General features: G+C 46.4%; 2 protein-coding genes and 1 long non-coding RNA gene across 9 annotated transcripts in view; 1 reads left to right on the top strand and 2 right to left on the bottom strand.

Annotated features, from left to right (window-relative positions):
• Nucleotides 1-21,821, bottom strand: part of METAP1D (methionyl aminopeptidase type 1D, mitochondrial) — an 83,909-nt gene that overhangs the window by 28,906 nt on the left and 33,182 nt on the right. For 3 of the 7 annotated variants that reach the window (XM_057423901.1, XM_057423895.1, XM_057423902.1), the window contains exons 5-10: nucleotides 21,756-21,798; nucleotides 17,779-17,942; nucleotides 9,105-9,202; nucleotides 8,422-8,469; nucleotides 7,443-7,521; nucleotides 6,992-7,299 (exon numbers count right to left, since the gene is read on the bottom strand). In XM_057423901.1, the coding sequence (XP_057279884.1) occupies nucleotides 7,221-7,299; nucleotides 7,443-7,521; nucleotides 8,422-8,469; nucleotides 9,105-9,202; nucleotides 17,779-17,942; nucleotides 21,756-21,798 (511 nt within the window). In that variant the 3' untranslated portion in view covers nucleotides 6,992-7,220. The other 4 variants (XM_057423896.1, XM_057423897.1, XM_057423898.1 and 1 more) reach the window with 4 other exon arrangements.
• On the bottom strand, nucleotides 1,483-3,576 carry DLX1 (distal-less homeobox 1). The gene is made up of 3 exons (XM_057423906.1): nucleotides 2,897-3,576; nucleotides 2,164-2,363; nucleotides 1,483-1,788 (listed from the first exon to the last, which is right to left on the bottom strand). The coding sequence occupies exons 1-3, from the start codon at nucleotides 3,207-3,209 to the stop codon at nucleotides 1,534-1,536; spliced, it is 768 nt and encodes a 255-aa protein (XP_057279889.1). The 5' UTR covers nucleotides 3,210-3,576; the 3' UTR covers nucleotides 1,483-1,533.
• LOC130607093 (uncharacterized) lies at nucleotides 7,068-8,213 on the top strand. The gene is made up of 2 exons (XR_008974159.1): nucleotides 7,068-7,192; nucleotides 7,915-8,213. It is a non-coding gene; the product is annotated as an uncharacterized LOC130607093 (long non-coding RNA).

Raw genomic sequence — 21,821 nt, 5'->3', positions numbered from 1 at the left:
CCCTTCCCCCTCCTCGTCTCTCGGTTATGGCCACCGCCGTCCCGCCGTGTAGGGCGGAGGCTGGCCCAGGCCACGAGACAGGGAGCACGCGTGTCTCTTTTGCCAAACCATAATTTTACTGTCTCAGAGAAACTTTATAACTTATGTACAAAGATTTGTGTGTTTTTCGGTTTTGTTTTTGTTTTTCTTTCTTTCCCCAGATACAAAGCAATAAGTTAACATTCTCAATATAAAACTAAACTTTGACATATAGAACACTAAACACAGCCGAGCTCAGTTTATCACATCTTCCGAGTTTCACAAGTAAAATGTCAAGATCTCAGTACACAAAGCATCATGTTTTACAGCCACACGAAACGGAAATTATAATAATAATTAAAAAAGGCTAAATTTGTGCAACATGTTTACATAATAATAATATTAATAATAATAATAATAATGAATAAAATATGTACAGCGAGTAGCTCCTGCACGTCGGTTTGTGCATTTAGACTTCGGGACATCTTTGCGCGGAGAAGCCTGGCCGGGGCTGCGCGGAGCTGCGCGGGTGCTCCCGCCCGCCTGGCGGGACACCTCCACCCGCCGTCGCCGCTCTCGGGGCTCTCGTTCCGTTCTCCGCGCCTTGCTTCACCTCGGCACCGCGCTCGGCAGCTGCTGCGGCTCCACTTCCGAGCAGCAAACAACGCGCATGTATTCCCTTTGTTGAATACGCGAGAGATGCAAACCGTTGGGCGCCAGCCCCTCCACAGCAGCGAAGTAGAAAAGTTCTTGTAAAAGTTAAAAATCGCGCCTTCTTTCGAGGTGGTTTATTGGGGGGAGGGGGAATCGGGGGCCGAGTGTGGTAAATGGTGCGTCCGTCCGAGCAGTGCACTCAGCGAGCTGAGTTTGTTTCTGGCGCTCTCATAGTGGTAATTTAAATCAATAAATAAAACCCCTGTCTTCCCCTTTTAACAACAACAAAAAATATACAGATGGAGAGTGAAAGGTACAGAAAACGTCGAGGGAAAGAAGCTCTGGACATTGTACAGCTTCTTTCCCCCTTGCAATTGAAGAGACCGTCAGAGCGGAGTAGCAAATAAATGACCTACATTTCAACAGACACAGACAGACAGACAGGACAGAGGAGAGGGCTTCCCCCCTCTCAAACATCTTTTTCCGATTGTCCCACAAAGCCGCGGCCGCCGCTCGCGGTGCTCTCGGGCTGGTGCGCGGTCGGTGCCCGGGGCCGCCCGGCAGCTGTCAGCGCTGGGAACCGGCCGCATCGCAGCTGTGCGCTCCCGCACCGGGCTGCGGGGCAGCATCCCGGCGGCTGGACGGGCAAGAGACCTCCTGCTTGGTTGTTCGCTTGGGTTTCCTTTGTGTTTTTGTCCTCTCTCTCTTTCCCCTGTTATTATTTTTTTCCTCATTTTCCCCTTTCCTTTTATTTTTTTCTTAATTTCTCTCTTTTTTATTTTTTTTAATTATTTTTTCCATAATGATTGCGAATCTTTTCGGGATCGATGGTGCTTGCAGTAGGGGAAAACGCGTTTATAATCACATCAGCTGCGGCTGCTGCATAGCTTCTTGGTGGGCCGAAGGATACCACGACGTGTAGCTGGGGATGTAGGTACCCGGGGTGCCCGACGAGGCCTTACCGGAGGCGGAGGTGGTATTCCACACCGGGGGCACCGGTGGCGAGCTGCCGGAGAGAGCCCTGCCGTTGGTCAAGGCGCTGCTCTCCAGGGCGGCCCCTCCTTGCTTCATCAGCTTCTTGAATTTGGAGCGCTTGTTCTGAAACCAAATCTTCACCTGCGAACGGGAACGGGCCAGGGCTCAGCATCTCTCAGTACGGTCCAGCATCCGTCCGTCCGTCCCCCCCCCCCGTCCCCGCCAGGGTCCAATGGACCCAACAGCCGGCTGGCCCCCGGATTCTCCCCATTATCTCCCCGTGGTTGCTGTGCCCGTTGCCATTTCGTGATGCTAAACCACCCGGTAAGACCCTCCAGCCCGCCCCGTCGCTGAGGAGCAGCCGGCGCCGGGGAGGCCCCTCTGGGGCCTTTGCGGCACCGGCTGTTCCTCCGCGTCGGGGCGGGCGTCGCGCTGGGCCCTGTTGTGACCCGTCTGCATAACGCGTGGGGACAGGGAGAGGACAAGAGAGAGGGGCCATCACTACCGGAGCTATACCTGTGTCTGGGTGAGTCCCAGAGATGCTGCGAGCTCTGCTCTTTCGGGGAGAGCCAGGTACTGAGTTTGCTGGAACCTCCTGTTCAAAGCCTGTAGCTGCAAACTGGAATAAATAGTCCTGGGTTTGCGTATTTTTTTCCCTTTCCCATTAAAGCGAACTTCCCCTCCTTCCACCACAGTGCTTTTCTCGGATTCGGCCCCTACAAACAACAAGCGATGCAGAATAAATAATAATAATAATAATAATAATAATGATGGCAGCAATAGTAATAACAACAGCAGCAGCAATAGTAACAATAACAGCAGCAACATCAACAATAACAATAATGAGAAGGAAGAAAAGTGAAGCTCGACTAACGCTAACAAAGGCTCCGGGCTATTATGGCAGCCCAGGCTTCTTCCCAGAGAAAGTTTGCTATTTTTACAGGCTGCAGTTTAGGTTTAATTACCCTTAATTGCATACATTGTTTATTGCGCTACGCAATAAATAATTACGAAGACTAATACGTGCACATCTGGGTTGATTTCTTTTCCAGCCAGGCATTGTGTGCTCTGTGTACTGCTCCCCTGTGATCCTCAGCCTCTCCTCACTCATATTTTGTAATTTAATTTCATTTCCCCCCCCCCCCCGATAGATTCTGTTGTGGGTTTTTTTTTTTAATATACGAGCACCCTCCCTCCCTCTTTGCCTTCCCTCCCCTTTCCCCCCCTCCCCAAAGCCGAGTGCACCTACCTGTCTCCTCTAACCGGGTCTGAGTCAGGCTGGAGCTGTTGGGGTAGGACTGCACTGAACTGATGTAGGGGTTGCTGGAGTGGCTGCTGACCGAGTTCACATAGGGGTAGCCCAGCGGTCGGGAGAAGGACGAAGCTGTGCTGTACGAGCTGTCAGGCTGAGAGTGGCCCGCGGAGTGTAAACAGTGCATGGAATAGTGTCCGTGGGACATGGGAGAAGGAGACATTTGCTGGCTGGGCGGCCCAAACTCCATAAAGACAGCCTTCCCTGAGACGGGGCTATTTAGACTCTCTGGCATGGTAGTCATGGTCATTTCTTGTCGCTTGGTCTGTGTGTGTGTTCTCTCTTCAGCTTGCCTTTTTGGGGTCTGTTGTGTTTCTCAGGACAGGAAAGAACCCAATTTAAGCGGAACAGGGTTTTTCACTTTCCATTCATAAGAAAATGGAGTTTGTCTCTTTGAAAAGTCTAAGCATGATGCTGTAGATCTACACAAACTCGCCTAAAAGCTTTGACTCAGCCAAGCCTATGAATATTCATGAGCTGGCGGAGCTGATTGGTCCGCCGTCTTGCATAATCGCTTTGGATTGGTCCAAGGCGCTCGGGGCTCGCCCGGACCCCGGTGAGCGCGGAGAGCCGGGCTGCCAGCGCCGCGCGTCCCCGCTCGCCGGCCGCACGCCCCGACGGCAGCGCCGGCTCGGCTCGGCGGCCTCCGCTACGCTGCTCCTCGGCACCGCTCCGCGCCCGGAGCAGGGACCGAAGCCGCCTGGGCTCCCTGCTCCCATCGCGGGCCGCCCGCTCTCGGAGGCTGATGACGGCGCCCAGCCGGAGCTCGGCAGGAGGCAGCGCGCCGCTCTCCGCCCTTCTCCTCCGCCCCTCGCCGCGCAGGAGGCGCGGAGAGGACGGCAGCCGCGCTTCACCAGCCCCGGCTGGGTGAGGGCCCACCTTGCGAGACCCGCAGACAAAGCGGCCGTCTCCTCGCCTGCCCGGCCGCGCAGGCTCCGCGGGCACGCAGGGACTGTCCGCCCCTGCTCAGGGCCGCCCGGTTGTTGCTGCTATTGTCCTTAAAGAGAAAAAAAGGGAAAAATTCCAAGGAAACAAGACTCGCCCTGTCTGGCTAAACGGCGCATTTGAGCTTAAAATGAAAACTTCCGCGTGCGTTAGCAGTAAATGAGGTGGGACTTAGGAGATCCTCCCCAGAAAGCCGACGATGAATCCCAAATTACTTTGTTAGATAATTAGAAAGTGTTGATAATTATTTCTTTCATAATTCAGCGGTGTGACTGTAACAGGAAAATGATCTTGTGAAAGTTCACACGTGCAGATGTATTAGTTACTGATTCATTTGATTAAATGCTAGTCTCAAGTGCTCTGATCCACAGCTGAAGGCGGCCCCATTAGCATAACACTGATGTTTAATTTTCATACGCATAATTAGCCATATATTTAACACTAATAGCAACATGCAGCCTTCCAGCATTAAACAGCCTGGGATTTGATCTGGCCTGGGCTGAACTTTCCCGGTTACACCTAGGTTGTCTAGGGTGCGCAGTTATCACGGCACCGCATCTATGTAATCAAGCGCGTTTTGGCGAAGGGGGAACACCAATAAAAGGGAACATTCAAAACAAATCGCTGGGCTGATGCCGCTGGAAGTGGCAGTCCCGGACAGCCTTTCACCGCCACCGGGGCTGGGGCACCCCAGCAGCGCCCTCATACCGGGCTCGGGCTCCACCGGGCAGAGCCGGTCTTTGAAGCAACCTTCTTAGGGTTGCGCAAAACCTGACAAGACAGAGCCCCTCCGCTCCTGTTTCTCTCTCCCATATTCCCCCCCCCCCCCGCCCCCTTCCTTCATTAGCGCTCTGTCGGTTTAATTGCCCATTTCCTAACGCCTCTTTTACTTCCTCCCCCTCCTTTTGTTTCCCTTCTTTTTTTTTTTTTTTGCTCGCGATGCAAAGTTCATTCTCACGAAGCGGCCGCGGCTCGGAGCGGGAAGGGGCGGCAGCGGTGTGTCCCCACACGGACCCCTCCGGCAGCCGACTATGGCCCCCGGCCATGTAAGTGACCACACGCGGCGTGTCTGCGCGTTCTCCGAGGGGGGACGGGGCACCCCGGCAGCTCCGGCACCTCCGCCGGCCTCGGGTCCGGCGGCTGCGGAGAGAGGAAGCTGCTCTGTGCGCACCGGTTCTGCCGGCACCTCCTCCGGTTGTCCGGGCGCTGGCAGGTCTCGGGGCGAACCATAATCCTGCCGGCCCCACCAAAACCCCGCGGACCGGACGGCGCCGTTGTGCTCACACCCGCCCTCCGTGCAACAGCGGCCCTGGGCAGCACGGCTTAGGCGGGCACGGAGGGGCCGCTGGATGCCCCGACCCCTCGGGGGCGACCGCCCCGTCGGGGCTCCTGCCGTGCTTGCCCGCAGGGGTTCCTGTGTGAAAGGCTTGTGCGAGGCGCCGGCTGTCCCCGCGTAGCTGAGGCATCCCTTCAGTCTCATTCATAATTAGGATTACAAACGTGCGCCATCAATGCCAGCGCCTGGCTGCCACCGCTCCACCGCGGCCGGTAAAAGAAGTAATCCCGTCAGTTACGGAGGGATTCAGAGCAAACAAGGACTTCCAGGGGCTGCCAGCAGCCTCCTTAACACCGGGCAGCGGGGGAGGGGGGGGTGGTGGTGTCCTTGCCCCCAGCTGCCCCTTTCCCGCCTCACCCCAAGCCGCGGCAGGGGACGGGGGAAGCTCAACATCTGCGGTGCCATCCAGGGGCTCTCGGAGCGGCCACCCGCCGGGAGGTGCCCCTGGTGTGTTGCCAGGACGCGCGGGACCCCCAGCTGCTCCCAGCGCCCCGGGGTCTCCGAAAGTAAAATACCCCCTTCCCAGTCCGTCGGGCGGTGCTGGGGGTCCCTCGCCTACCGCGGCTCAGCGCGCTGTTTAACCTCTGTGTATTTGTAAACTTGTTGGCTGCATCGTTTGTTTTTACAGGTTTTAAGGCTTTCCAAGCTCCTCTCGGGGAGGACGGAGCTAAGCGGCTGCCCCGCGGTGTTAGCCGTGTTCTGGTGGGGTCCTGCTTTTTGAAAAGATGCTGTTAGGAACTATTAGAGCTGACAGCTCGCTGTACTCGAGTGAAAACAAACAGCAGCGTAATGCTGTAAGAAAGGGGCTTACTTCTGCCCTGAACCACCGAGGGACTCTGTGCAGAGCAGCCCCGGTCGCCTGCATGTGGCAATCTCGGCACAGGACAGCATCTGCTTACAATTAAGGGCAAGTTATTTGTGCCAAAACAGCACCTCTGTGGCCGCGGATCTGGGGCATTTCTCGATGTCCCTTACTGATCTCCAAAGCTACCCCGCATTTCAAAGGACCAGGTCCTGTTCCAGTAGCTTCCCAATACCAAAGCCAGAGCCGTCCGGCCTGGTGGGGCCGTCAGTAACCGGCTAATTGCAAACGACACCCCCACCCCCCCCCCCCCCTCCAGTGCCCGCAAGCCCGGGGCAGCACCGCAGGGAGCGCGGTGCCAAGTGGGACCCACAGCTCATGAGAAGCATCAGCTCCAAACTCCATCCAGGAGCCGGGGCACCCTTCAGACCGCAAACTCTTCTGTTTCTGTTAAACGCTTTCACTGCGGAGTGCCTCTCCCTTAACTAACATGGGCACCGCAGAGCAGTGATTATCCCAAACCGGCTAATTCTTCAAGGAGGGCAATTATTGATCTCCAGAGAAGCAAGCTTCGCATCTCATTTTTAATCACTTTTTTCTTTGTGCTGTGCAAAGAGAAATTAGCCGAGGCAGGAAGGAGGGGAGGGGGCTGCTGTTGGGAAGGCTGTGGGAGAAGAGGTGGCTGCCGCTCCTACCACCCTTGGGAAACTTTTTTGCACCCTAGTAGAAGTTACAGCCTGGGAAACAGCAGTGTGCCAATCGCTGTGTAGACAAACTGACCCCGTATCTTAGCTATAAAGGGAAAATTCTATGTTCCCCTGTCCTCTCAGCTGCACAGAGACCATGTCATCTGATACGTGTTTGTCCCACACAGGATTTGGAAGAGAGGGGACCCGCTCTCTGCCCCTCACCCCAAATAACCCAAACCCTTCGCACTCGCAGGCTGTGCATGGCTGCTTCCAGGGTCATAAACAAGCCAAAGGACTTTATTAAATCCTCACCAGCTAACACATGGAAAGGTCTATGTCCAGAGCCAACCTCTCCAGCTGCTTTTTCTGTCCTCTGCTGTGAGTTCTGCAGCACCCATTCTCCACAGAAACTACAGAAATCCTCCTCTCTTCCGAGTGAAACTGGAAATCTCAGAAGCACAGTGAGTCCCTCCGCTTCTTACTCCATCTTTAGGCTTCTTCCACCAGTTTAGATAGTATTTCTGCTCCCTCTGAGGTAATCACAATGGTATGTTCAAACTGTGCTGATCTGAAATGCACATTTAGCAGTTATTAGGGGACAAATGCATCCACCATGCCTGTAACACTCACCCGGTTTTGGTGGGTTTTTTTTTGGCTGTGAGTGATCAGTTCTACAGCTTTAGGAAAGATCAAAAAAATTAAATCAGGCACCTTCTATTGTCTACAGAAATTGCAGTCCATTTATCTTTCAGAATCTTAAATTCGGGGGATCCTTCCATTATTATCGGCTCTGCAGCAAGAAAAACAAGATGCATTCTAAAGTTAGTTGTGTGGAGTGTGAAGCAAGAAAGAAAGTGGGGGGGGGGGGGGTATGTGGGGTGGTGTCCCAGCAGGTAGCTCCCCTTCTGCACAGGTCCTGCTCCCCTGGGCTGGCACTCCCTTGCAACACTCAAATGGGAACTAAAGAGGAAGACATCAAGGTAGGAAGTTGCCCATTCCTCTTTTGTAAAAGCAGGGAATTTTAATCAAGCTTTAATTAAGACCCCGTGGATAATAACCAACGCACCAACCACACTTATAAACAGCAGATAGTTTTAAATATGTGAATTTTTTAAACAGGCTTAAAATGTTCATTAAATCAGCAAAACAACAATTTTCTTATTTCCCTCTAATTGCCATTTAGCCACACGGCGCGAGAGAGGGCTTTTCCCCGGCGGCTCTCCGTGATTGGTACCTTGCTGGCTCAGCCCGCGGCCCCAGAGCCCAGCCGCAGCCCCGCCGGGCAGCGGGCGAGTACTAGCCACTCTGGGCTGATGCTCCCCGGTACACCGCAGCTGCGGGGACACGGACCCATCCTACCCATCCTTCCCACCCTTCCCATCCCCCACAGCCCAAGGGGGGCGGCAGAGCCTCCGCCTTGCCAAAAATACTCTTCCAAAATGTCATTTAGGAGGATCTATAATAACCATTTAATTTTCTGAATCTTGTCACTTGGAAGGTATTTCACTCAATCGGTTCCTCAATGCATTTAAAAAAAATGGTATTTTAATCTTCTGCTTCCTAAGGGGTCAGCGTCGCCGACATTCCCCTATCTGCACGGGTATTTCGATATCCCAATAAAGAAACGGTCCGGATCTGGGCTGCTCTGTGTGTACTTTTATAAAGAAACCCGTAGCAGAGAGTTACTAACCTATAGTGAACGCCATTCCCTCTTCCATTAGCAAATCGCTGTCATTGGCTACAAAACAAAATAAAAACGCGGTTATGACTGTTGGGTTTTTGGTTGTTGGTTTTTTCTTCCCTTTTTAATAAACACAAACAGCACTTGGTTTAACCCCCTTTTCTGGCTCGCAGGTACCGCGCACGCCGGTCCCCGCTACGAACCGCAGCATCCGCCGAAAGTGATCCCACCTCGGCAGCAGTCGGACCGCCCGAAGGCGGCTCCGTCCAGGCCGGGTCCGGGAACATTAACTTTTCGGCCGAGACTTTTCTTTGCCCTGTAACAAACTTTGCCGGCATGGCTCAGGAGCGGGGGGGGGGGGGGTGGGGATGCAAGGTTATGGGGGTGTGGGGCCACGGGACACGGCGGATGCCACCCGGAGCGGGGGTCAGAGGCGGTCCGCGGGACACTGCTGCCCCAACGACTTGGTTAAACGAGCGATCTGTCCTCAAAAATACCCGTGCGACTCTCGGAAAAGGAGGCCGGGTCTGCCCGCCAGTACCTAGCGTGGAACGCCCCCCTCTCCGGGGATCCCCGCCGGGACCGGCAGCGTGCCTGGCTGAGGAGGGGGGTTCTGTTCGTTTTACCCCCCTTCCTGGAGCCGTTCCATTGCCGGCGGCAGAGAGAGCGCGGGGGGCAGTGGGGCCGCTTACCGTGGTGCCACACTTCGGGGTGCCCGTGGAAGTACGACCCGATGCCGTGGCCGATGAAGAACGGGCAGACCTGGAAGCCGCCCTGCAGCGCCACGGAGCTGCGAGGGCAAAGAGGACACCGTGAGGGAGTGTGGCCCGACCACCACCTCTGTCAGCCCCGGGTCTTGCCACCACACTGGTATCAGCAGCAGCATCACCCAGCTCCCATCCCCAACACTGGGTCACCACTTTGTGCCTGCTCCAAAAGACAGCAGCCGTCGGAACTAGCACCGGTGAGCCATTGTTAGGCTTCAGAGTGAACATGCCTGCCAGCAGAGGCTGGTAGCTTCTCTGTCAGCCCTGCTCTGTCTATGCAAGGCGGCAGCATATCATGTCCCTATCTAATGCTGGGTAACCTTTTCCACAAGCACATTGGGAACTCATTTTAACCTGGGACAGCTAAATGGCAGCCAAGTCACGCAGCTGAGACTCCAGCACACCACCAAACTGCAGCCTCCTAAGTCTGCCAAGCCCTCCCTCTGTGCACAGTCCATGCTGGGTTGTGTATGCACTGTCTGCACTGGGTTTTCTGCAGGAACAGAGGTTCTTGCGGCCAACAGGGAGAGTTAAGAGCCCTACTGCTTCCTTTTTGGAATACTGCAAATATTCTGTACCAAAATGTATTGAAACTCCAGCAAATCTATTCCTGATAATGAACCCATCACCAAACCGTTCAGTAACAAAATGAAAGAGTCATAGTTCATCAGTTCTGCCTGGGAGATCTGTCCTGTTCTCCAGGGCCTGCCACAGGGAGGAACATCTCTGAGAGCTGCCTGCGGGAACATGGTCAGGCACTGATCCCTGCCCATGTCAGGAAAGCAAATTCCTATTCTGATCCCTAAAAAACGTATGTGGGTTGTCCTCTGGCTGCTGGGCTACCCCATGTCTGCAGGCTTCACTATCGGATTCTGCCCTTACTCAGCCAGCAGTGCATGGGGTGACTTAAGGGCTCAGCCAGGAAGGCTGTCACATCCGAAACAGAAATGTGCAGAGGTTTGGGGGGACCTGGAGGGGGATTAGAAGTGACAAGGAGGTTATCCCTGTCCCTGTGTATGATCTTCATACTATTTCTAAAATCAAGCAGGAAGGCACTTAGCCTGAAAGATTTCACCTACAACATTAAAATCAAACTTGTTTTAAATCAAACTTGAAGTTTTAAAAACTTCAGGTTTGCCTATATTTAACCATAACATGTTTTCTCAGAGTTTGACTACAGGTGGAAAAGCAGAAAAGTTAAGAAACTCAAACAAAAGTGTAAGCTCTCACAGAAATTAAAGCATGTTAAACCCTACAGGGAGACTCTCACTCAGGTGCAAAGTGGCCTCAACCTGCTGTATGCAGTAATCCCTTTGCACACCAGGCTTCACAGACCCTGCAGTGCTGGCTCCAGTGCCTGTGGGTCACCATCCTAGAATTTAATGCCACTGCAATTGAGGGACATGGTGCTCCACCACAGCAAAATGACAATGAGAGAGGAGTTGGGTCAATGGTTAATAATGCCGCAGTGTTCAGACCTTAAGAGCACATTCTAACAGGATTTGTATATTAGCTTTTACCCACCCATTGCCCTGATACAAAGACCCATCACATTTCATTCATTAACTCTAGAGAAAATGGAATGTCAATTTTAGCTGCCTCCAAACTCCTAAGTATTGGCAAAGACAGTTACCAATAAGGCTAGAAGTTTGGCTTCGTTTGGCTGCACACAAAATCATCTATATGGAAAAAAAGTAATGAAGGTTTATGCAGCAAAAAGTCCTACTTAGAGATGGAAAACTTTCTCCCCTGCCTTTCTAACACATTGCCCACATCTGGGTCAGAGACTTGGCCTGCTGGCTATGACAATACTGAAGGCCAAGGAAGAAGCATGGGGAATGGAGTCAGAAAGCCAGATTACTCAGAAACATACACAAAATGAAACTGATGGTCTCCAGTGACCAAGCCCAGAGCAATGCAGATAATGAGTCCCATCTGGGTGAAGCAATTCTCTGAAGAGAGATGGGAGAAGCCATCCATGCAACATGTGATAAGCTTTTCTTTCACCTTCTTCTGCAAGCCTTTTTGCAAGAGGACAAACAATCCCTGACTACTCAGCTTTGCCAATGTCCTTACATGGCACTCCTGACCACTGAAAAAGCACGGTTGGTTTATGAGTTGTTTTGTATTATTACAGGATTTCCCCCCCCCCAAGAAATACCCATCTTCTGTAGCAAGACAGAAAGCTCTTTTCTGTGCAGCTATTCTTCCAGGCACCATGGCTACACACTCTCTGTGGGCAAGGGAAGCTCTCATCCCAGCACTCAGCTGCTGCTGAGGAGGGTGGCAGTGGCAGCAGCAGCTGCGTGCTGAGAATCGGATGCAAGAGCACTGAGGTACACAGAAGGCAGTGTTAAGACAGCATCCTGTCCTCAGATGGTGAGAGAAGTGGTTCTTGTGCATTTCAACAGCAAATTCTGCCACTTTCTTGCCAAACAGCTTGAAAACAACTCTGTTGGCACCAATACTTCAGTGGTTGCTGTCTGTGATCAAAATAAGGGATCTTGGAGCTCACAGGGCTTTGACATCAGTGCTGACAGACGTCCGTGCCCCTCCTCCTTCCCACTTAATAACGTCTACATAGAGAGCTTGGGTATTCTTTACATAAAATGCAATGTGGTCAATGAACCTGAAGTGACACACAGAAAACCTGTGGAGAAAATAAGCTGCAGGTATGAAACTCAGGCACGTTCAACCTGGCTTTAGCATCTGCATGCGCTTCAGAAGCACCTCATAGGGAATCTCACTCCACAGCTACTAGCTTTACTTTGGAGTATTTAAAAATCCTAGTGAGCTCATTCATCCTTGTGGAGTTACAGTAAAACACGCAGCTTTCATAAAAACCCAAAGCTACTAACCTCAGCTATAACTTGCAAAAGCAATCCTGCAAATGTACACATTGGCCCTAAGTGCTGTCAGGAGGACTGTGAAACAGCTCTGAGAAGAGTGAATTGAACTGTTAATCTTGGTCAGCCTCTCCAGCCTCCAGGATTCCCAGGCTGTGGAATCTGATTAAAAATCAAGATGCCATGGAGTGGATAATTTTTGCACAAGTTCTGCCATTTGCTGCTGACAACAGCTCAACATTTCGGTTTCACTGTTTCACTGCCCAGCTCAGGACCTGTCAGTGTTGGCCTTTCTTTCCAGCTGTCCCTGGAAGGCAGCTTTACAAGATTGCAGCCCCAGCTCCATGTGCTGCACCTAGCAGACAGGCAACATAAGATCAGGCATCCAGAGGAGTCCTGACTGCAAGTGGGAAAGCAGTGAAGGTGGAGGCAGGAGTTGGCATGGCTGAGCTGGGCTACCTGGCATCTGCCGTGGGAAAGGAGAGCTGCACCACTGGGTGGATGCGCCAGTCTGCCAGTTCCCTTTGGCTGCCGAATCGCTTCCAGAGCAAAGGCTGGGCAGTAAAGCCATGCCACACTGACAGCATCAAGGGGGGAAAAAAGATTCTTCAAAATAACCATTGTCAGAAATACCCATTGACACATTTACCATCACACAGTTTATTCTTTGAGCCGTGTTGCACACCTGGGCAGAGGTGAATTGGGCAGGATTAAAAGCATAATCATTTAATGAGCCCAGTATTTGATTTTACGTTTTGCTGCCATGTGTTCCAGCCCAGTGGCTGCAAAGTCAAGAGTACCTGCAGTGCTGCTTCTCTTCTGCTGATGGCAAAGCCAGGCAAAGTATCTGGCATTGGGATGAACTGGAAGCAGTCAAGCTGGTAAAGGAACATCACTGAGGGCCAGGCTGTCCACCTAAACACATAGGCAGAGCTTTTGTGTGGTGGTATCATGCTTCTGAGAACGGACAGAGACAAGAGAGCTGGGTGCCAGTTCCCCCGAGTACCCTCTTCCCATGTTGCCAGACAACAGTTAATTCTCCAAAAGGAGGGATGAGTCTGGAGACGTGCATTGCTGTCCTGCCAGCAGTCCAACAGGGAAATTGCCACAAAGCCACAACAGGCAGGACTGACTCTTACAAAGCTCTCCTTGATACTCTGCAGCCTCCTCTGAAAGGAGCTCTTGGGTTATAAATCCCTCCTGCTATGAAGCTGAAAAGCAGGTTGAAAGAATTTCCTTAGGGGGCTGGCCCTGTACAGATAGCCTCTAGGAGCATCTACAGGATAACGGGCAACCCAGCTCCAGAGGAAAAAAACATACATTCAGTCTTAGGACTGAAACCCCATTTTTTTCTGGGGAGGGGAGAAAACCAACCCAAACCTGCGTTTTCTTTCCTTTTTACCAAATATTGTAATTTTCCTCAAGGCAAGTCTGGTACAGTATTCTAAGCCCTCACAGGAAACAAAGTGAAACAAATCCTCTTTTTATCATTGACACAAATCACTTTGGGCTCTTTGATGGCATAAGTGAAGAATTTTGCTGATCAGACAAGATGGCACAGACAGCTTTGCTGCTTGGGCTGAACATCCTGGTGAATTGATTCCTTCCCAGCTAGGGATGCTTGCCCTACAGTGCCAGCTTCTTTCCCCAGGGATAAAACAGTCTTGCAGAGAGAACAGCATGACATGAATGGCTGAAGTTGCTAAACCTGTCTTACACTTTTGGGCACTTGGGAACACACTTGGGAAACACTGAATGAGATGAGACCTATGATAATTGTTTTCTTATCTAGGTTTTTTTTTTTTTATTAGAAGTAATTGTGCTTTTCTTAGCTATATTGTTAGCAAAATGACCACTGAATGGCATATTTGCCTTTTCTTCTAATTTCTTTATTCTTGAAAACAGAATCAGCCTAAATGAGATTTCTTCCTGAATTTTATAACCATTTTGAATAGTATCATATTATCCAATTTAAGAAACTATAAAATTCTACGGGGAAAATATTAAATTATTTTTCTCTTAAACAATAATATTAGACTGAGGGAATGCACAAGTTCAGGGATTCCCTATAATGACAATAAATGTTGAGGTATAATTAGTAATATTTTTGAAAGAAAGGTACATTTTAGTTTCAAACTGGAACACAAATTACTGTATTTTTCTTACAATAGTACTGAACTTTTATTTGAGGTTCTCTGTTTCTGAAAGCAGACATGATGGATTGAAATAAAAGATAATTTATTGCAATGCTTACTTTCAAGTGCAGAGAGAAGCAGTGTAATTGTAATTTACAGTAGCTGTCAAGGAAAATCTATCACAGATGACATTAAAATGACTTATTTTGCCTGAGCCACTTATTGTTTAAATGTGCATAATCTGATAGAAACAGATTTTTTTAAAAATCCGCTTTATATTGTTCTAAATTAATATCAAAACATATACTTATGAGTTAAACATTTTAAACCATTTATTAACACTTTCATTACTCCTCTTTTTTTTTTCCCAGGAGTTGGAAACTGATTTCTTTAATAATCTCACATTTATATTTTTAGCTCTCTACACTCACACAACACTTCCACGTACTTAAGCTCACTGTCTAACAAGTAGATTTCAAACTAGACTTGTTTCTGTCAGAAAGAGAAATGTCAGAAATGGCAGAAGAAAATGGAACGCAGGGCCCAGTTCCGTTTCCAGTGGAGCTGACTGACAGTTTTGCCACCACCTTCAGTAAGAACAGGTCAGCAAAGAGTCAGATTTTTCTAAGCGAACTAACTCGCGAATCCATGCAATCTTTTATTTGCAACTTGTAGGTGATGGGAGAAGGAATCCATGAAACACGGAGTGTCAGCTATTGAGCTTCCATAACAAAGACCATGCTACAATACTGAATGCAAACTCATCTCTGCAATATAATTACTTGGAAAACTGTTGTAGAAAGGAAATATTCTGATTATTTGTGTGTAAGATATGTTCTGCATATCACTTGAGCACCTATCCAGAAATACTGATGAAAGAAACCAAGACACATTTGCATTCTGATGGGCCTAAATGTTTTCAGCTTGTAGGTAGGTGCCTATTCTCGGGTATTTATGGTATCTAACTCTTTCAAAGCTTCAGATTTGTATGTATGTATGCATTATATATGTCTGTCTGCATGCAAATATCAAATCACAAATAACTGGAAACACACAGCTTCAGCAAACCAAGGCAATCTTTCAGCAGAGGCAGTGTTAAAGTAGTTTTAAACAAATCAGCACATTTAAATCACCAACATGATAAATTCCTGAGAAATAAAGTTAATGACCTGCTATTTCATATGTAGTTTTGAACAGCTATTAGCTTTGATTAATCTGCTTTTCAAAGGGGGTGCTGACTATATATATTTACACTTTGCAAGTAAACTGACCTCTGTACCAACACAGCAAAAATCCAATGTCACATTCAATTCTATTATTTTTTCTTCTTGCTCCTTTTTTTTTGTTTGTTTAATACAGCTAGAATTAATGTAGTGAATCTGTAATGAAATGCATTATCCTGCATGGAGATTTATCAGATTTTCCAATTGAATGCCATGCTTTGCTAGCACTAGCTGGAGTTCACCTGCATGTTGGTGTGGTGTGTGGCTCTTTTTTGTAAAGAGTTAAGTTGAACACAAAAAAAGGGAACAAAGGTCAGCACCCAGCCGCCACTTGAATGTGAGATTTTTCTTTTTATTCCCCTTGATGTATACTAGGCTCTGTGTTATTAGTCTTAATGATGGAAAATTGTAGTGTTGATACAAATCTTTTTTTCAAAGTAGTAGGCGGGAGCTCCATTTGTTAGTAAGTTTTTTTGTGACTAAAAGCCACGGACAGTACATTTATGTAGCAGTAAAAGGCCTAGATGCTCTTTCCATAGCAGAGCTAATTATTCCTACTGTGACCTTACTGATCTACCCTGTTCCTAGTACATCTCATCTGCACGCCTGTTCCTCTGTGTAGATGGTGTCAGAGAATATGAAAAACCCTATAATGAAACCATTTTCATGATGGAGAAAGGCTACTGGAGTTGCACTTGCTACAAAGAGGCTCAATTATATGAGTAATTGTGATAATTTTCTACATTCATAGCCTTCAATGGGGAAAAAAGAATGAGAGCCACAAAGGAAAATTACTTTAACAAGAAAGTACAGAGAGTAAAAATGGAAGAAGAGACAAAAAAGGGGAAAAAAATAACCAGAAAAAAAGTTTAAAAAATAGATCTGGAGGGAGGAATAGCAAGACAGGGAGAACAACAGAAATGCTCAAAAAGCCTATGTGCAGCTGTGTTGCACAATTAAATTGAATTTTTTTTCTGCAGTTGATGAATGTGACTACTGCAAATGTGCCTCTGTAGTTAGCTATCATTTGTTGTTCCGTGACAGGAAAAGGATAATTACCTCTCAGAGAGAATCAAAGGCTGACATGCCCTTTAGACACAGCCATGAATGCAGAGCTCGATAGAATGCTTGAATAAGAATCCAGTGTTCTGTGCCCCCTTCTACTCAAGAATAAATTTTGTTAAAATGCAAGAGCACCACCAGTAAATTTGTTGAACCCTAGGTGTTCAAAAATATGAGGTGCATCTATCGACTCATCCCATTTGCAAAAATAAAACTACATTTTGAATTCACTTCTATTATATTCATGGACAGTAAGATAGTGAGATATGCATTAAATTTCTTTTCCCAGTAGGGGTCTGATTCAACATTTCCTATGAAAGAACAGAAAGACACTATCCTTTTTCTCCAGGCTAGTTAGCCTATAATTTAAAACTGTCAAAAACACAATTTTATACAAAGTCTTCAATAAAAGCTTCTCAGATATAACCCAAAGAGGTTTTACTAAAGTTTGATTCAGACTCCGTTACAATATTTTTAAAGCTATAAATACATCTAACTGATATTTTGCCGTTCTCTTTTTTCCTCAAAGTATTTGAAGATTTACAAAGAAAAAAAAAAGCAGCATCCTTTCAAGGTGACTAAGCCTTGCAGCTTTTAAGTAATCAGAATGTATTCAATAGCATGTTGGGACCATTAATAGTCCAGAGAAGTATTGCTTAATGCAATGTGTGTGATATATGTCTATGCTTTTTTTGGCAAACATTTTAAAATAATTCATAGTTACCTTCAAGAAACTAAGCCGTATTTTTATTCAAAGCTGCCAGCAGAAGAGGCATGACGGTGTTTATGTGAAGGCTAGAAGAGATGCAAAATAGGGAAAAATCTCTGAATGTGAGCTCTTTTTTCCCCTGTGACGTTAGCATGCACTGCTCTTTGTAAGATCAAAAGCTCTTGAGTTAAATATTTTTGTACTTTTTAAACAAAGAGACTTATTTATGTTGACTAATTCCTTTGTAACATTCGTTATTGCTATACAACAAAAACAATGGTTTCTAACCTCCTTACATGGCAAGACAGATGTGGTGTAGTTTCACAGACAAATGCAAAATAAACAAAACCCCACCGCAAATTACATCTGTTAATTTAAAGCTATCTCGAGAACATCTTTGACTCTTTCTGCAGTTATCTTTGCTGACCCCAGTGTAATTCACTCAAAAAAAAAAAAAAAGTCTCTTACCCAAGGACCAACATTACAGCTTGGCAGTTCACATACTGATATCAGACTAAAATGATGGTTTTGAATCATAAAACATGTCATCAGCTTTATACCAAACCACCAATAACCTTTGTCCCACTTGCCAGCCCTCCTTTTACTTGTCAATATAAGGCTTACCTGATTGTGTTTCCAATTACAGAGAAGGGAGCCCCTGGTCTGCAAGCTGCAATTGCTTCATCTCTACATTTTCTGGCAACCTCCACTAACTTTTCACCAGATTTATCCACATTGCCCACCAAAAAGGTTTCAGAAGTGTCACCATGGTAGCCATTGTAATACACCTAAACACATACAGAAACGTAAAGACATTTTCTCATTTTGCATCCAGAAACAGATTGTCTCCTTAATTAAATCCATTCTTTCTAGGAACGAGCCATGTACTGTAACAGCTAGACCATGGGTAAGCTGTATTTGTGAGAATGAGACCAGAAAAGCAAAACATTGCAAAGGAGAAAAAAAACAACCAACCAAAAGGCACAGAAGATTGCAAGGTGTGTAAGGATTGCCAATTAAAAATTCAAGAAAAGCAAAAGTTGCGCATTACTGCCCAGCAGCGCACCAGACAATGACACTGCTCAGCTACAGGACACAAGGCTAACTGGGCTGTATGCAAGAAGATGGATGGAGGCTGTGCACGGGCTGAAGAGGGTTCTTGGGGTCCACTGGGAGCCCACCCACCCAGGACACCTGCTCCTGGGGCTGGGGACCTGCTTGCACACCACAGGGTTGGCTGCTGAGTTCCGGTGTTGGGTGTGGGCACTTGAAGAGCCAGCAGCTCTAGCAGGGAGACCCACAACTCTGTAGCCAGCAATCCCTGCTGGGGTTTTGAGTGATACTGTGCACAGCTGGGTGAGAGGGGTACCCTGTTACCAACATCCACAGGGAGCCCCATGGAATGTACGGGCCAAATCTACAGCCAATCTCTGCCTGTTTGCTTTAGTCTCAATTTTAAACTACAGTGGGGCATTAACACTGGATTTTACTTCTGGTATCCAGAGCTGAATTTTGAAAGACAATAAATGTACCATTCTGACACTGCAAAGTTTCATGTGCTGAAAACATGGCACCCTGCTGAATAAAAACATTTTTGTTTTTTTCAGACATTTCGTAGGCTTTAAACATCAGCTCTCCACAAGTTCTCTGCTAGGCACAGGAAGCCCTGGCTATGCATTATGGAGCTCTGCAACACGCCATTAAAATGGGGTTTGCAGCTCTGAGGTATGGCAGGCAGGCGCATAATTGTAAGACCAAGCCAAATTACCCTAAGGAAAGACAAATTATAATGGTGCACAGTTTTGATCTTCGAAAACATTTTTTCTCCTCCTGAACAGTGGGCAACTATCCTTCTAGGACTAATAACTCACCAAGCGCAAAGCACTGAACTTTTGCCACTGGTGAGCTATTTGTGAAAGACAGGCTCACATTCTTTTTGGTCAATTCTAAACTAGAAAAAAAATAAAAAAAGTAAAAAATTGGCTACAGACAGTTTATGCCAGGGCCAGGTTTGTGTTCAGGGTGAGATGGGAACAAAATGCAGGCAGTTAGGAGCGAGAGGTGTTTAAAAGGTGAGTGCCAGCAAGCATCCAACTGTGTTGCCACCACTCTGGTGGAGAGCGGCTGTGACCTCCTGCTCTATACCTTCCTCTGCCATTCCAGACTGCCAATAAATCTTTTCTCTTTCTTTTTTTCTATTATTAATTTAATGCCCATTGGCATAATATGAGCTAGCTCATATTTAAACTAACTGGTTCATTTTTAGTGCTAGCAAGTACAACACACAAAACCCCAGCATTAAACATCATCATCCTCCTGAAAAAGAAAATACAGACTTAAAACATAGGAGAGCTTAAAATTAATAGTAATATTTACAGCAGCCCATCAACTGCAATTACAGACTTCTGACGTTAATAAGCTACAACCACAGCAACTGTAACATGCTAATTCCTTAGAAGTCAATGAAAGAACCAAGTTGTAAGAAATGTTAACCTGGTAATGGCAGGCTGAAAATTGCACTATGCTGAGGATTCAGTGAAGGATAATGCTATTGTTTCTACACTAAAATACATTTTAAAGGCCACATGATACCAGCCAATAAAATTTATATTTTATGTATGAAATTTTACCACCTTAATTGTGCAAAAATGGATTTTTTTCTTCAAATAATTTGTACATAGTGTGAAGTTTTTACACTCAATAACCAGAGCATTATTTAGTCATTTTATAGAGCCTGTACACAATTATAAACAATTTGTTGTGCAGTATTTACTTTGATTTTTATTCTGTCCACCTGTCAAATGACCCAGATTTGCTCATTAAAAATAAGCTAAAAGATCAGTTAGCAGCTCTGAAAAGCAATCTTTTTTTTCTTCAGCTATTTTGGAACTGAGCAATTATCAAACACAGCACAGTTCAGTTTTGAATGGTAAAAAGATCTTACAAAGATAATCAGAAATTCTCATCCTTGCAGGAGTCTTCACATTCACAGAAACTTCAAGATTTATTAAATTTTACAAGGCTAAACAGAAAACAAATAAAAATGTGCAATCAAAAAGATCACTAACATTTAGTCAGACTTTATTTGTAAAGCAGAGTGAGCAGGATATGCACTAATATAAAAATATTTCATTTAGTTTATCATGGAAAGTGTCTGTTTCATGAATCTATACTTCTACATATATATATATATATATATATATGGCATCATTATTACCCTAAAAGATAAAAAAAAAAATTTACCTTAATGAGATACAAAAAAATCTGCTGTTAAATCCTTAGCTGTTGCAAACTGATTTAGACTAATAAAATGAGCCAAGGTACACCAGTTCACCAAAGTAAAAATGCAGGCCAAAAATACACTTTCAAAATGATAAATCACACTGTGCAAACCTGATATTGTCAGAATTCCACAATTAGAATGTATGGAGATGGGAATGAATTTAGAAAGATCAAAAAAACAACCAAAGCAAACCCAGTTCTAGATCACACGTGCGGATACCATGGGAAAAAGGTCACTGACCCTAATTTTGATAGAAAAAATATTTTAGAAAGCTTGAATCTCATGCTCAGAGGTAGGTCTGCTGCAGATTTCTTCCACTTCTGCCAGTATGAAATTTGGACCCATGGAAAATTGTATCAAGTTACCAAAAGTTCCCTTAATGATTAAAAATGCTCATTGTTACGAGATGTTACTCCCTTGTATGTGACATATTATTGCAAAGCAACAGCGGGATTCAAAAGACATCGGCGTTCATATCAGAAATAAATTGCACTTTGGGAAAATAAAAACATGCACAGTAAAAAGAAAAAAAAGCTTCTGCAAGAGACAGCTTAATTTTTTATATATATATGAATGAAATGAGAATCAGGCTTCCAGTTTCTGTACTTTCTTGCTCCTAAGAAAATCCAGCTGGTGTTTATTTAAATAGCTATAATTGACCATTCTCTGGAAATATTAAGTCATAGTTATATCACACTATTTCTGTTTCTGTGCAAAAGGTTCAGGGCTTTTATACCAGAAATGGAACACAACACTACCTTCAGGGATTTTAATAAATGTAGGGAACACTGCTAGCAAAAGAGTTGCTGTCCAAATAGACTGACATACACAGGCCAATGTAGCCTCTAATGACAGAGTAAGATAATGTCAGGCCCCACTCAAAATCAGCAGGAAGAGGAAGATCAATCTTGGCAGAGTGAAGGAAAAATGCTGGCTTTCTTCATGTTAGCTCATCTCATACATATCTATCTTCAGCTGCTGCCCAGTACTGTGGTGCTCTGCATTAACTACACAGTGGATCAATAACAATTACACCTTCTCAAAAACATGACACATAGCAGGATTGGGTTGACATTTCACTTAGGCCAACATTGATCTCAGTGCATCTGATTCCAGTCCTAAATTCAAGTCAGGCCTGGGTCTAGCTGGAATAAACACACAGTTAAAAACAAAAAAGGAAACCAGCTGCTTGTGCCTTGGCTCAGAAGTAAACAGCACATCCATCTGTGCATCCCCCATCTTCAATCCACTATTCTTCCTGTTGCTACTAGTGATTCTAAAGTTGATCAAAGACTATTTTTTTATATGAATTACTCACCGTGACATCAATGTTGATAATATCTCCATCCTGAAGAGGTCGACTGAAACATAAACAGAAAAAAAA

Source organism: Pezoporus wallicus, unplaced genomic scaffold (genome assembly GCF_028554395.1).
Source record: "Pezoporus wallicus isolate ANWC-B61680 ecotype Strahan unplaced genomic scaffold, APGP_CSIRO_Pwel_v1 contig_1181, whole genome shotgun sequence".
NCBI lineage: Eukaryota > Metazoa > Chordata > Aves > Psittaciformes > Psittacidae > Pezoporus > Pezoporus wallicus.
Note: the sequence above shows the minus strand (reverse complement) of the source record. Positions and strands in the feature narration are given on the sequence as shown.

Excerpts from the sequence above, each read along its gene's own strand:
- DLX1 (XM_057423906.1), bottom strand. The coding sequence starts at position 3,209 with ATGACCATGACTACCATGCCAGAGAGTCTAAATAGCCCCGTCTCAGGG. Across the intron at positions 2,364-2,896 it reads GACCCGGTTAGAGGAGACAG|GGGCCGAATCCGAGAAAAGC; the intron begins GTAGGTGCACTC and ends TGTTGTTTGTAG. Across the intron at positions 1,789-2,163 it reads TGGGACTCACCCAGACACAG|GTGAAGATTTGGTTTCAGAA; the intron begins GTATAGCTCCGG and ends TCCCGTTCGCAG.